The sequence below is a fragment of the Schistocerca americana genome, chromosome 10 (assembly GCF_021461395.2).
Source record: "Schistocerca americana isolate TAMUIC-IGC-003095 chromosome 10, iqSchAmer2.1, whole genome shotgun sequence".
Taxonomy (NCBI): Eukaryota; Metazoa; Arthropoda; class Insecta; order Orthoptera; family Acrididae; genus Schistocerca; species Schistocerca americana.
In genome coordinates, this window is record NC_060128.1 from 162764831 (window position 1) to 162779894 (window position 15064).

Consider the following 15064-nt stretch of genomic DNA (forward strand, 5'->3'; position numbering starts at 1 on the left):
AGGGAAAGACGAAAGGATGTGGGTTTTAAGGGAGAGGGTAAGGAGTCATTCCAATCCCGGGAGCGGAAAGACTTACCTTAGGGGGAAAAAAGGACGGGTATACACTCGCTCACACACACATATCCACCCATACATATACAGACACAAGCAGACATATTTAAAGACAAAGTATATATATCTTTCTGCTTGTTTCAGTTGTCCTTTGGACTTCGGCAGTTTGCTCCCCCCTTCCCATTTTCCCTGCCCCTTTCTTCCATAAGCCCTATAGAAAGGGCAAACAGCATTATTTTAGTTTTAGTCTCTTTTACCATTCAACACCGTAAAGTATATTTCATTGACATACACACGGCGATATTTTAATTTCAGTCTCTTTCACCATCCGACAATAACACATATTTCATTGACACATTTCATATCTTTTAATGATGTTCAGAATGTTTACAATTTGTGATGAACTCGTTTGTGGATTAATCCTCCATCTGAGGACAGCAATACATTGCCGAAACTGGTAATGTGAATACTGTGGTAATTAGGTGATCCTGATGTAATAAATTATCATGTGTACTGAAAGAACCTCTTATTTTATGCAATTATGATTAAGTTTCAGCAGGATGATGTTACTGCCATCACAGCTTCCAGAGAGCAAAGCTACTAACGATAACATCCCACCAAAGTTCATTAGAGAGAAAAATGTCAGTAGAATGTTTCCAAAATCCTGAGACTGCCAGTTAATATGAACGTGCATGAATGCACACTAGTCATAACAGTGAGGGCTTGGCAAAAATCAAAATATTGTCTTTTTTGGAGGAAATCTGCAATCAACGGCTGTACAACAAATTTTAGTGCTCTTCTCGATTGTGTATGTTACTAACATTATGAGTGGTTTCTGTTCCACTGTACTTTAGATCTGTGTATGTCTGCTACAGGAGAAACCCATCAATTTATAACATGCATACTGAAATAGAAGGAAAGTTCTGGCAGACCCAAATAATTTAGGAGTCAGTAGCCGTTTGTGTGAGAGTTGTGATTGTATGAAAGTGCATGTTTTTTACTGCAGGAGGAGGACTTTCTGGAAAGGCTTTTTTAGCAGTCTTTTTCAATATGCCTGTCTGCAACTCAATGTCTCCTCTATATGGTGAGTAGCAATCTACCTTTTCCATATTGTTGTTAATTTGGCAGTACAGGAGACCAACCATGTCTAAAAGCTATAACAGTTTTAAATCTCTTTTGCGTGTGCTTGTCAACAACTCAACCCTTCTGCATTTCATTGAAGGGTCTCCAGTCTAAATTATTACTGTGCATATTGCTTGTAAAACTGGATGAGTTACTCTTGTAGCCAACACACAAAGATTCAAAAATAGTCTGATGGAACAGAAATCACTCCTAATGTTAGTAATATTTTCAATCTAGGCAGGAAATATAACTTTCTTAGGGTACAGGTCATCAAACACACGATGAAAAATTATTTTCCATATAAAAAGTACCCTCCAATGGGGCTGTTCTTCTGCACAAAACATAATTCATTTTGCACACAGCATTTTTCAGCTGTACATACACATGCACCACAATATTATAACATTGCAGTCTATGTTGGTGTATAAAAATTGGACATATTGACTGTAAACATCGACAAAACTACAAATGATCATGGAATATTTTAGCATTGTAAATGAAAAGTGGGTGATAGTTATGTGCCAACATTGTGAAACAGTTCTTGTTATCCAACAAAAATATTTATAGCACTCTAAAGGGTTTAAAACTACTGTACATACTACAGACACCAAATTGTGCTGAGAAAAAAAAAAAGAGAGGCAAAGAAGAAACAATATTTGACCTTATCCTCATGTAACTTCATCAACATACAGTTTTCTTATCATATGGTAATAAAATGATCACGAAAGCCAAACATTTTAAATTCTTAAGGGTGAGACATAGATGAGAAGCTCTCTCGAAAGTCTTCCTTTCATTATCTCGGGCAGAATCATCTGTCACAGCGTACGGTTTGCATATTTTCGGGGAACTACGTGCATTCACGAAGAATTCTCAATAGACTTCTAACACAACTGAAAAAAGAGATTGATGATCTATCCAAGTGAAAGGCTTTTTTGTGGCACACGTCTTTTATTTTATACTGCCTGACAAAAAGAAGTGAATAAAGGGCAGTCAGCGCAATGTGATGTGTCAGTTTGTCGGCTCTGTGCAGGTTGTCATCTGAGGGTCTCATAATCCTAACACGGCCATTTCTTCAAATATATTTGTTAGATTTGAGATTAATAGTATGGACTCATTCAAAATTAAGCAACACAGCCACTCCATGAAGACTATATCACAACATGAACAAGAAAGAAAGAAAGAAATTAACACAACATGCGAAAATGATTTCCACTTGTATGACACCTTTTCAACCAACATACAGAAAGGTACACAGTATTTTGCAGATTTCATTTTCAATAGACTTCTAACACAACTGAAAAAGAGATTGATGATCTACCTAAGTGAAAGGCTTTTTAGTGGCAGACTTCTTTTATTTTATACTGCCTGACAAAAAGAAGTGAAGCACCCTAAAGGGGAGGAGCAAATGAAATAAAATTTGACAGACTGATAGGGTTCGTGATATTATTTCAGTGACTACAATAGCAGGTCAAATTTACAAAGAGACTGGTGATATAAGGACACTTATCAACAGTGCCAGTAAGGAGACACGTTGGTGATCACGATGTCATCATAGTGACAATGGTTACTAAAGTTAATAATTCCATCAAGAAGGCCAGTAAAGTGTTTCTGCTAGACAAAGCAGATAAGCAGCTGTTGACATCCCACTTAAACAATGACCAGATATCATTTAGCTTCAGTATGAGGAACACAAAGAGATTATGGGTAAAGTTTAAACTTATTGTAAATTGTGCTCTGGATACATACTTGATAAGTAAGTGGATTAAGGACAAAAAGGACCATTCGTGGTTTAGTGATCGAATTCAGAAAAGGCTGAAGAAACAGAGACTGACATACTCGCACTTCAAAAAAGAGTGCGCATATGTCAACAGGCAAAAGCCAGTAGAAATTCGTGCACCTATAAGAAGATCGATGCACAAAGTGTACAACAACTTCCACTGTTTTACCTTAGCAAAAGATCTTGCCAAGAACCCGAGAGATTTCTGGTCGTACGTAAAATCGTGTGCCGGGTCAGAGACTTTTACCTGGTCACTCATCGACCAGTCTGGGATGGCAATAGAAGACAGCAAAAGGAAAGCTTAAGTTTTAAATTTCAAGTTTAGAATCTCAGTCACACAGGAGACTTGTACAAAGATACCATAATTTGGCCATCATACAGGCTCCTGAATGGAGGCTGTAGAAATTGGCAACTGTGCATAGAGATGTCTCCTGCGTCTGCCCCATACTTAGCCCACATTTATCACGAGTCTCTTGCCCACCAAAAAGTCCCAAACGACTGGAAAACAGTGCAGGTGATCCCTGTAGATAAGAAAATAAAAGAAATTAACTGCATAATTACAGACCAATATTCTCAACATCAGTTTGCTGCAGAATTCCTGAACATTCTGAGCTCAAATACAATAAATTTCATTGAGACAAAACAACTTCTGTTCACAAATCAGTGTGGATTTAAACAGAAGTGCTTGTGCAAAACTCGTCTTGCCCTTTTCTCATGTGACAGTCTACACTGAGTAGCTTCCCAGATACAAAAGGCTCAAAGACTCCTTGTGAGTGAGCGTCAGAGACAATGGTATCATCAGTAGTGCCTCAGAGAAGTGTTATACAATCACTCTTATTCTCTATATACATAAATGATCTGAGGGACATGTTGGATAGCACTTTACAGCTGTTTGCTGATGACGCCATGGTGTACAGGCGGGTGGCGTCATTGAGTTAGCGTAGGAGTATACAAGATGATTTAGACAGAATTTTGAGTTGGTGTGATGAATGGCAGCTTGCTTTACATGAAGAAAAATGTAAGTTAATGTGGATGAGTAGAAAAAACAAGCATGCAACGTTTGAATACAGCATTAGCAGGGTGCAGCTTGACAGTCACATCAGTCAAATAAAAAGATTGCAGATTGTTACGATGGATGATAGTAGGGAAGACGAATGCTCTACTTTGTTTTATTGAGAGAATTTTGGGAAAATGTACATGATGCGTAAAGGATTCAGCATACAGAATACTAGTGTGAATCATTCTATAATTATGTCGAAGTGTTTGGGATCCCCACCAGGTCAGATTAAAGGAAGACATCGAAGCAATCCAGAGGCACGTTCCTAGATTTGTTACCAGGAGGTTTGATCAGCATGCAAGTATAACAGAAATGTTTCACGAGCTTAAATGGGAATCCCCGGAGGGAAAACGTCACTCTTTTCACAAGGCACTATTGCAGAAATTTATAGAACTGGAATCTGACGCTACTGTATAAAGATTCTACTGCTGCCAATGTACATTGCACATAATGACGGTGAAGGTAAGATGTGAGAAATTAGTGGTCGTACAGAGGCTTTCAGACAGTCATTTTTCCCTCACTCTATTTGCAAGTGGAACGGGAGAGGAAATGACTAGAAGTAGTACAATGTAGACTCTGCCATGCACAGTATGGTGGTTCATGGAGTATGTACATAGATGTAGATATAGATAATGTTGCACCCACTCTGACCTGGATACATCCACTGATTCAGCTGGAGAGGTTTCATAAAGCTTTTGTATCCTTTTCTGAGGCTTTTTTTTTTTTTTATCCTTGCTTGTGGGCTTCAAGATCCTGGAGACTGTCACTGGGGCAGGGGTTGATATCCAATCTGATCACAAAACGAGTTCAGTCAGAGAATGATCTGGGGTTCTCGGTGACCAAGGGAGTATCTCCATGTCACACATGTCTGTAGTTCATGGATACACACAGCACATGTGCAAGAACACTGTCGCACGAGAGAGAACAGGTGAAGACAACGGATGTTTGCTATCTACTGCTGTGGTGTCAGAGTTCTGACAGTCACTACCACCCGTAACCCGAAGTCATACCCAATGGCTTGCCACACCACAGCTGGTGTAATCCCACTGCGCCTCTGCGAAACATTGGGAGTGTGAGATCTGTCTCCAGATTGCTGCCATACTCACTGACATTGATCATTAGGGGCAGTGCAGAACTATAATTCATCGTCGAACACAGTGAGACACCATTTGTTTGCAGTCCGTGTCCCAGTTGATGCACAACTCCAAATGCAACCATTCACGTTTTGGTGTCAACTGCAGACTAGGCATATGATAGTAGTCCCCTAGGCCAGCTGCCACGAGTGTCCGGTCAACAGTACCGCATGACAAAAAATATTACAGGAGGTCCAACACTCATTCTCAGACAGTAGGCACAGACGAGAAATGGTTACGGTGTGCTCATCAAATGATATGGCGATCCTTCCTTGTGGTGGTCAATCAGGATTCACAAGAACCTTGATGACGAGTATGCCTGCCCGCGCATTCCTATGCCATCCCCTGCCAGGCCACCGTCATATCCAAATATCCCAAAATATGGATACTGCACAATTCAACTATCCAGCCTACTGGTGACTGACAAAGAGGTCCCTTTAAAACTCTCTGGTTGCTCATAATGCTGTCTCGTACGAGTAAGTGGCACCTCCGTGTCCTTCACAGCGATCAAACACCTGATCTAGTTCGAGCCCCTTATATATACCCTGAGGCTTGTCAACAAAACTAAACACAAACAGCACAAATGCACTCTGGCAGCTGTTTTACTTGTCACAGAGCATTGGAACTCTAACCACTTACGTGCCCATCAATGGTGTATATGTGTACCGAATTACATCCGATCGTGTCTTCTGGGTGTTTCACTTCTTTTTGTCAGACAGTGTATGTAGGAGTTCCTTCACAGTAGTTTAAAGTCTCACACTGCAACATACTATCTATTGTGTACACAATCTTAAATTTTTATAACCTTCATTTTTAATTTTCTTAGTGGCATTACACGAATTATGCTTTGGCTTGTTCTGCGACTGAGTAGCTCTGGCTTACACGGTCCCAAAGAATTTGATGAATCAGCATTAAAGTTACACCTCACTGAAAATGTTCATTACTAACCTGCACAGAACAAAATTTCCTGTTGATCACATGAAGACAGAAAAATTAGATCCCAGACTTTAGAATATGTCCAGAGTACTTACCTACAGGAGGCAAAATTTGAGTGCTGCCCAACAAGGGCACAGAAAAATACGTGACACTAGTCTAGCTTTCGGAACTAATATTAGGTTGGTGCATAAGTCCAAAACGTTTTTATTTTCCATATTGATATTCCATTACCTCTAGGTTCATTCACCAATTGTCATTTTTTATTTGTAGTTCACTATTGTATATGAGTTTATATACTGCCACTTTGTCATCTGGAGATGATGAGTGGAGCTGTGGATGCTAGAAAATGGAATGCCAAGTGGAGAAATTGGCACATTTCTAACATATTCTTCTGTTTGAGTTTAGTAGAGGGGTGACAGAAGTGGAGGCAGGTGCTGTGGACGGGGATATGTCACTGCAGGTATGAAGGATCGTTTTGACATTAGTGACTCTCCGTGTTCAGGAAGACCTTTGGGGTTTGATGAAGATCATTTCAATGCATTAATCCACAACCATCCATGTGAGTGTACTCGAGAATTGCAAATGTGATGAACTGATCATTCCACCCTTGTGCAGGTGTATGGGTACTACCTGCTCTAAGCCAAAATTTAAAAAAAATCTGTGGGTGGTCATACGAGCATATTTTCTTGCTTGTCATCACTTGGCTCGTGTGCAAACCAACCATTATTATGCTGTATCATTACTGGCGATGAGAAATGACGTCTTTATGCTAAATGTCTGAGCCTAAACAAAGCAGCAACTCCCCGTACAAAGACTTAAGGTAGCCACTAAAGGTAATGATATGCAACTGGTCGAACAGCGATGGTGAGGCGTACTATTAATTGCTTTCCCAAGGTGTAACTGTCACTGCTAACACTTATTGTCAATTACCCAGACATCTTACAGATGCAATACGAGAACAACGACCAGAAAGACTGCGTGAAGTGATGCTACTCCACAGTAACACCCACTCATACTCTGCTACACTGAAAAAAGAACACCATACTGGAGTTGGGCTGGGATGTCATTCTGCACCCACCTTATTCACCTGATCTTGTGCTCTCAGATTTTCATCTTACTCCACTCTCTGTCAAACAACCTTCAGAGGAACTCCCTTTCTGGATGAAAATGTGCTCCTAACATGGCTCAATGTGTTCTTTGCCTCAAACCACGCAATTTCTACAGTCGTGGAAAAGCTATCCCGGCATTGGTAGACTGTTGTAGATAGTAAAGGAGAACATATTATTGATGACTAATGGCCCCATTGTTGTACCTGTTGTGTTTATTAAACTTATGGAAAAATACTATGAATTTAGGCACCAACCCAACAGTTTTATCCAAGGGGTATGAATGGGACCCAGCTATTGTGAGGAGAAATGAAAATGATCTGGATGACAATCGCTCTCATTGTCAACAAATTAGGTGATCGAATAGCTGAAAAAAGCATCAATACCCAGCTGTAGGTACATGAGTTCAAAGATAAGTCAATAAAATTAGAGATGAAGAGACAGGCAGTGAAAGTCGGGCTTCGAATCTCCTACGAGAAGATGCACTTTGTGGCAAACATAAAATCAGCACCATGAGAACTGGAGTTCTGACTAGGAGAAATTATGCAGGCAAAAAGTTTTAAATACAGAGGTGAATAGATGGAGCATAATTAATCAGAGAAAGAAGCCTTCATGTAACATATTAATAAAACAGAAATTCCCTACCTACCACCTAAAGTCATCTACATTCGATATTCTTAGGAGGAGGAGATTAGTGTTTAACATCTCGTCAACAACGAGGACATTAGAGATGGAGCACGAGCTCGGATTAGGGAAGGATGGGGAAGGAAATCGGCCGTGCCCTTTCAAAGGAAGCATCCCAACATTTGCCTGAAGTGATCTAGGAAAATCACGGAAAACCTAAATCAGATGGCTGGACGCAGGATTGAACTGTCGTCCTCCCGAATCCGAGTCCAGTGTCGATATTCTTAAACACCCAAATCTGACACTATTGCATTGCTATTCATCTGGAGGCTCTTATGTGCACCAGAGAGCCTTACACTGAACAAGCAAGGTTTAATGGAGAAACACGAGGCCAAAGAAAGAAAGGTTTTGAAAAAAATCTCCAGGCCCTTTCAAAGGAAACAGCAAACAGAGAAGGTGTCACAACCACCAATTATATAAGAACATGCAGAAGATAAGTGACACACATGAATCCAGGAAGGATATCTAATAGGATATTACCCTACTTTCAAGATAAGTAAACCAAAGAGACACAGTTCAAAGAAGTTAAAAAAAATCTACGAGAGCTGAAAATTTCTCCAGGCGTATGATCCATGTAAGGAAAAACTCAACACACACAAAGGTTTCCTGGTAAAGCCAAAGTTGAAGAAAGAGAATGTGTGGACCAAGGGGAGAGAATAACAACACCAGAAATGAATGCAGGAGCATTGGGCAACAGTCAAAGGTAGGAAAAAAAGAGAGAGTTGAACTGACATTGTTCATAGTTGGCCAAAATAAAGAAAGAAGAATAAGATTGTCGGTGACAACCAGGTAAGCACTAAGTACAATTCTCCAAAACTGAAGTTTTCTGAAGGCTTACTACTTATCATCTGAGAGCATTTCATCTGTGAACTATTTCATCACCAAGCTCCACAACCCATAAAGTTCTAACTTGGTGATCTTTGATAAATTTCATGTGACATTGCAATATGTTGATTGAAGCACAGGTATGGGCAAATTGTACTTTTATTCTTGTTACAGTTATCAACAAAGATTTTTGAATGTTTTGAAGAAATTAATGTAGGAAAATTTAGATACTTATATTGGAGTACCTGACAATGTCTTTAGCAGTGGGAGTTGAAATGACAGAGAGGAAATAACAACCAAGAAGATGGTCTATGACATAAAAATTTAAGATATTGGGAGCGCTCCAAATTGCTAAAATTCTCCTCATTTTCTTCAAAACAATCTTTATACTCTCTTGCACTTTTGATAGACCACTACTCATGAATCCCACTCACTGCCATTAAATTACATTATTTTCTAAAACACAACATAGAACAAACATATTGCAACACAAAACTAAGTGATAAATTATTACAATAGCTTTTACTTTAGTAGAACTGCCAGAACATGACAGACAACCTGTAATTCTTCTTGACACTCATGTGATAGCTTCCACATCAAAAGGGGTATTACTATGCCTGACAACTGAAGTTATCAGACAACTGCTATAGCACAATCAGAATGTTAAACTAACTCAGCAACCATTGCATGCTGTATACGTACCTCTAGTAGCTTCATCTCCTCAATGTCGACTTCTCCTTCTCCGACAATAGTGCCCACCAGACCTTCACTAATACGTTGTCGTTCCAACAGTGCTTTCTGTAGAGTAAATGTCAGATCAGATACAAGTTGCAAATGGGGACAATAAATTGTATTTTGTACTGTACTATATGAGCAGAAAGAGCAAAAGTCAGCAAACTGGAAAATGTCATTCATGAATGGTATTCCACTTTGTTGTGAACAATAAGCAGGTGACAATACTTTGTTTATTAGATTGACAAAAAATGATAAAACATTCTCACTGTCACTTTCCACTGTGTTCTTCAAGAGAAGAAAACCACTGTGCCTTCAAACGTTATGAAACAGTTTTCTTTACCTCCAAACATTTACTACATCAATAACCAGGCCTATACACTCATTCTGTGGCGTTCTTTCTAATATAACTGGTATTCATTACTCATTCACTGTGTGTGTGTGTGTGATAGAGAGAGAGAGAGAGAGAGAGAGAAAGAGAGAGAGGGAGAGGGAGAGAGAGAGAGGGAGAAAGGGGGGGGGGCAGAGAGAGGGAGGGAGAAAGGGGGGGGGGGGAGAGAGAGAGAGAGAGAGAGAGAGAGAGAGAGAGAGAGAGAGAGAGAGAGAGAAGCTCCTGTGGGCATGCACATACACGCGGTTGCCCTTTCATACATATGGTGACAGGACTGTTATTACTTATGTATTGAATTAAAACCAATTCCACAGCCATGAACTGACAGGAAACAGACAATAACATTTATTGCTTAATATAGAAATGTGTTAAGAATAGCTTGTAATCAAACAATGATACAGAAAAGTAATTACTTACCAAGTGGCAGCACAGACAGGCACACACAATATCGCAAAATTTGATTGCTCTTGGAAACAGAGGTGTTTACATGTGTTGGTATTACACTATACTTTATCTGAATGTTTACCTTTTTATAAAACAGCTTCTGTAATTGAGTAACACTGTAAAGTACCACAAAACAGACATGCGCACGTGCGCATGCACACACTCACGCACACGCACACGCGCACGCGCACGCCCCCCCCCCCCCCTCCCCCCCCCCCCCCCCCCCACACATATTTTGTTGTCAGATGGAACACAGTAGGGTTATCAGAAGTGCAGTAAACTTTACTGCAAACACAAAAACTGGAGACAAAATCACAGAAGCAAGATTTATAAAATAAATTGCATGTTCCATGGAAATAAGTGTGTGCACATATGTGCTCACCTTGAGAAGTTAGAAAACCTGTATTCCAAGTTACAGCTATTTATGAATGAACTCAGTGGCTACTACAAGATTATAAGGGGGGGGGGCTTGAACTGAAGTAGGGAAGTACTAATATTACACAGGTCATTTTAGTTGAATCACCTGAGAACAACAATGTGGTTGTACAGAACAAATTATTTCACAAGAAAATAAACATAAACTGAATTTAGTAAAGACCAGATGCAACTAAAAATCAAATGGATTGTATTTTGCTAAACAATAATGAAATGTAGTTTCAAGTACATGTTGACAGAAACAAGATACTATATATTGAATTAAACAACACTATTTGGAAATATCTTCAAGAGGAGGCCATGTGATGTAATCAATATACTATAAGAGAAGCAATGCAAATATGAAGTAAACAAAACAGAAACTTACACTGTCTACAGACCACATTTCCCCAGTTAAGTTGACATATGGCATAGTAACTAACAATATAATAAAAAATAAATAAAAAATATGTTAAGTAATATTTAAATTCTCCATCACTGACAAAACTGCATGAACAATGTATTATAAAGTCTTCTAGCCTCTTCTTCAGATTTACTTGTCACTTTTAAGTATTACAATAAGACAGCGCATACACGTAAAACTACACTACTTGTTGATTTAGTGTTGCAAGTTCCTTGAGCTCTTCTGACTAACAAATTAATTAATGCCTTTATATTCGAGACGAAAATGTACATAAAATTAGAATCTCATACAGCCATAGGTAAGAGAGATTTACACAATGATACTGCTCAATTTATGTATGATGAGTATCCTCTGATGGTGTTGACACTTAGATTATACCTTACTAAGAAACATTTACAACACGTGTGTGTGTGTGTGTGTGTTTTTTGTGGTGTGATACTGATAAGCTCAATTTATCATTTTTGTGAGCAAAATTCTGACGCATCATTACTGATTTTTGGAGTGTGGATTGCATAATAATCAATTATGAGTACGGTCCTGTTGCATCCAGAAAACCAACTATTAGGGTCATTTTTTTTTAATACTTTGCCTTTCCCAACTACAATATATGATAATCAGTTTATTTTACAAGTTTATTATTTATGATTTCAAGTTAATTTGCTAATTACATAAAAATCTAAAAATCCTGTTTGGTAGGAGGTATTATTGTAAGTTAAGAGAATGAGCTTGGCACGCAGCAAGCAGGATGTCAATTGACCAGTATGGTAAGGGGATCTAACATGTGAACAATCCATACAATTGTATGATGGGAGGTGATATGAACAAAAGAAAAAGTGAGTAAACATAAGAAAAGTTAATTCAGTTGTTTGCTTTGAAAAAAACTGAACAAAATGAAGCTTTGAATAGTTAAAAAAAATGAGGCCAGGTATTTTCTGCAGATAAAAATGGACTGATGACGTACAACAATCAATGAAAGGATCCAGGTATAAATTATTAAAAAAATTATGTTTAATGTTCTTGCAAAAAACTAAAATGTATCACAAAAATACTCATAAATTCTCTTTAATACATTGCAATTACAGCTAATATTTATATAACATTTACCTTCTTGAATAATGAGAATAAGTAAAATGTTACAACAGGTACATCTGAAGATCTGGCTAGAACGCTCAAAATGGAACATCTTACAATAAAATTTTAGATCACAGCCTGAGGCAAAACTGAGTATTACTGTCACATTAAGTAATCTAGACAGTATTATTTGCAGAAGAAGAGGAACTGGAATGAGATAAACTGCAGTGACTTATTAAACTTACATGAGCAGTTACCCATCAAGCCTTGTAAGTTTAGCAGTGCAGCAGACCATCTCCATGTAAGTTTCAGTACCTTTATGTTGGTGTCAGCAGCGGCCGAGGCCCGCGCCATCAGCTTGCGCTGTCTGCGCTTCTCCTTCTCCTGTCGACGCCGCTCCTTCTCCTGGCGGCGCCTCTCACGCTCGATGCGCCGGCGCTCCAGCTCAGCCGCAACGGCGGCAGCCTGCTGCTGCTGCGCTGCTGACAGCTGTTCGACTGGAGGGGCGGGAGCCACAAATCCTGTGGTGCCATCTACCGCTCCTGTTGCAGATTTTGGAAGACTTCGAAAACCTGTCCTAGTCAAAATGTTTCACATGTGTCAACATGCTAAGTAGGATGCTAACGAGGAGAGGTTGCCAGTGACGGGATCAACTTTTCGAAACAATATGTAAAGAGAAGTATGATAAGATCCCAGGTATCACACACTGTAGCCATTCATGCCAGTGGGCTCTCATTTGCAAGTAATTGATCAAAAAAATGTGATTTTTAATTAATGTTATGTATTAATTTTGGTTTAATTTCTTTCATTTTAGCATGCTATTTTTTCATCCACGTTATTGCATTCAATATTTCTGTTTCTCATTTTGCTTGAATTTTATTTTATTTATAATCCCTTCTTCTGTTTAAATCTTTGTATTATTTTGTCATCAGTGCAATAGGAATTTGAGTATGTTTTAAATGTTTGTATGATGATTACCATCCAAAAAAATAACATCTTGTAACAAAAAACACATTTTTGACACCACCACACACTCACTATAAATAATTTCGTCTCTTATTTTTTTAAAATGATACATCAGCATTTTCAAATATCTAATACTGCAACAGATAAATTATAATTACATCCACATTCTCAAAAATTCAGAGAGACAAAAGAATGAGACAAAGAAAAATAAGAGAACAAATGAAGAAGTTTGAATGATGATTAGAATGGTGTGACAAAGGAATAGAAATAAAAAATTAAATTTAAAACAACTGAATAAAGATACTGACACAAGTCATTTCGACACAGATTTAGAAATAAAAAAAAATTACCACATCAGACGAGTTTTGAACCTACAACCTACTGCATGAAAATGTCTTACCCTATCCTTTCCACCATGCAACCAATCTTCAGTATACTACTTTTTTAACATTATTGAGCATCATATAAAATTCTGATTGTTTTTGTTGATTACCTGCAAATGAAGGGCCACTAGGGTGAATGGTTACAGGATTCGATACCTGGCTTCTTAACCTACATCACCATATAAATGGTTTCAAAAAGTTGATACCTCCACTGGGGACCTCTCGTTGTAAATGTCAAACATCCTCAGTCTATGAAAAATGGCACAATAAAGGTTCGATGCTATTGTGAAAGTGTGAAGTACTCATATGTTATCATCGTAGTCTTTGGTTCAAAGACAAATTTGATCAAGTGCTCTATGCTAGTCTATCTTGCGCAAGTCTTTTTGTCTGTACATACCATCTGCAACTTACAGCATGATTTAAGCTAACTGGCAGCCAATAATAAAGTGTGACACTGTTGCAAGAAGTACTGTCTGCAAGCAGCTGCTATAGTACTTTGCTCTCTGTGACGAAAGTAAATCGCTTTAAAGTCTTTATCTCCTACAGACGTCCCATAAAAAACTGTACAAAAAGAGAGCAAGAGCTGAATAGCTAGTGTGAAAACTGTTTTCTGCTACTTGTTTCTATGCTCCATACTGAAGTCCATGCTAGGTGGGTGGTTGCCTTTCCATTACTTTATACACTGTTCCATCCAGGAATTTCCCATATTGTTATGAAATTCATGTTTGATGCAGACCCTTATAGCATCTCTATGCAGGTCACAATCTGTTCTTAAATTTAATATGTGCAGAAGCTACATTTATTTTCAAAATTTCTGTGAACTTCACATGCAGAGAAGTTTCCTGCTTCAGAATAAGCATATAAAATGGCTTGCGTAATGGAAGTGGCAATGGGCAATGCAGTGGTAGGCGTCTGTACCAGTACTACTTCCATTAATATTTTGCTAGTGCAAGCAGTCCTGCCTGGTGTCTGTCAAACAACAACTAATTAAAATTAAAAAGTTTTCAATGGTGTTGAGCCACAAATATACAATACTTTTTAAAGGAGTAAACTGCCGTTTGACTGTGTACTGTTATATTTATCTTTTGTGCTATGCAGATTTTGGCTTCTATGTCATTATCAAGTTCAATGCTAAATGTTGTTAGACCATGATTATGTCATGTCTGGACTGCCTTAACAGACATGACACAATAACTGACAACTTTTAGCACTGCACTTGATTATGGCATAAAAGGTGAAATATAGATAATACAAGAGATATGTAATACACGGTCAAATGGTGGTTTACTCTTTTGAAAAGTAATTTAAATTGGTTTACATATCCATTTGAACCTGTTTAGTGTATTCAAGCCTTTGTATCCCTCTACAATTTTCAACACTCACACGTCCATCCATTAGCAAATTGACTAATCCTCGATGCGTTAGTATGTGTGCTATCAGCTTATCCCTTCTTCTAGCAAGGTGTGTGATGATTTTCTCCTCATCCCAGTTTTTATCAGTGCATCTTCATTAGTTACCCAGTCTAGCCATCTATTCTTCAGCATTCTT

General features: G+C 38.4%; 1 protein-coding gene across 1 annotated transcript in view; it reads right to left on the reverse strand.

Annotated features, from left to right (window-relative positions):
• The window catches only part of LOC124552746 (serine-rich adhesin for platelets-like), a 239755-nt gene that overhangs the window by 60662 nt on the left and 164029 nt on the right, over positions 1-15064 (reverse strand). The window contains exons 10-12 of the mRNA XM_047127089.1: positions 12483-12709; positions 9394-9489; positions 3406-3471 (exon numbers count right to left, since the gene is read on the reverse strand). Of these exons, the coding sequence (XP_046983045.1) occupies positions 3406-3471; positions 9394-9489; positions 12483-12709 (389 nt within the window). The remainder of the gene's footprint in view (positions 1-3405; positions 3472-9393; positions 9490-12482; positions 12710-15064) is intronic.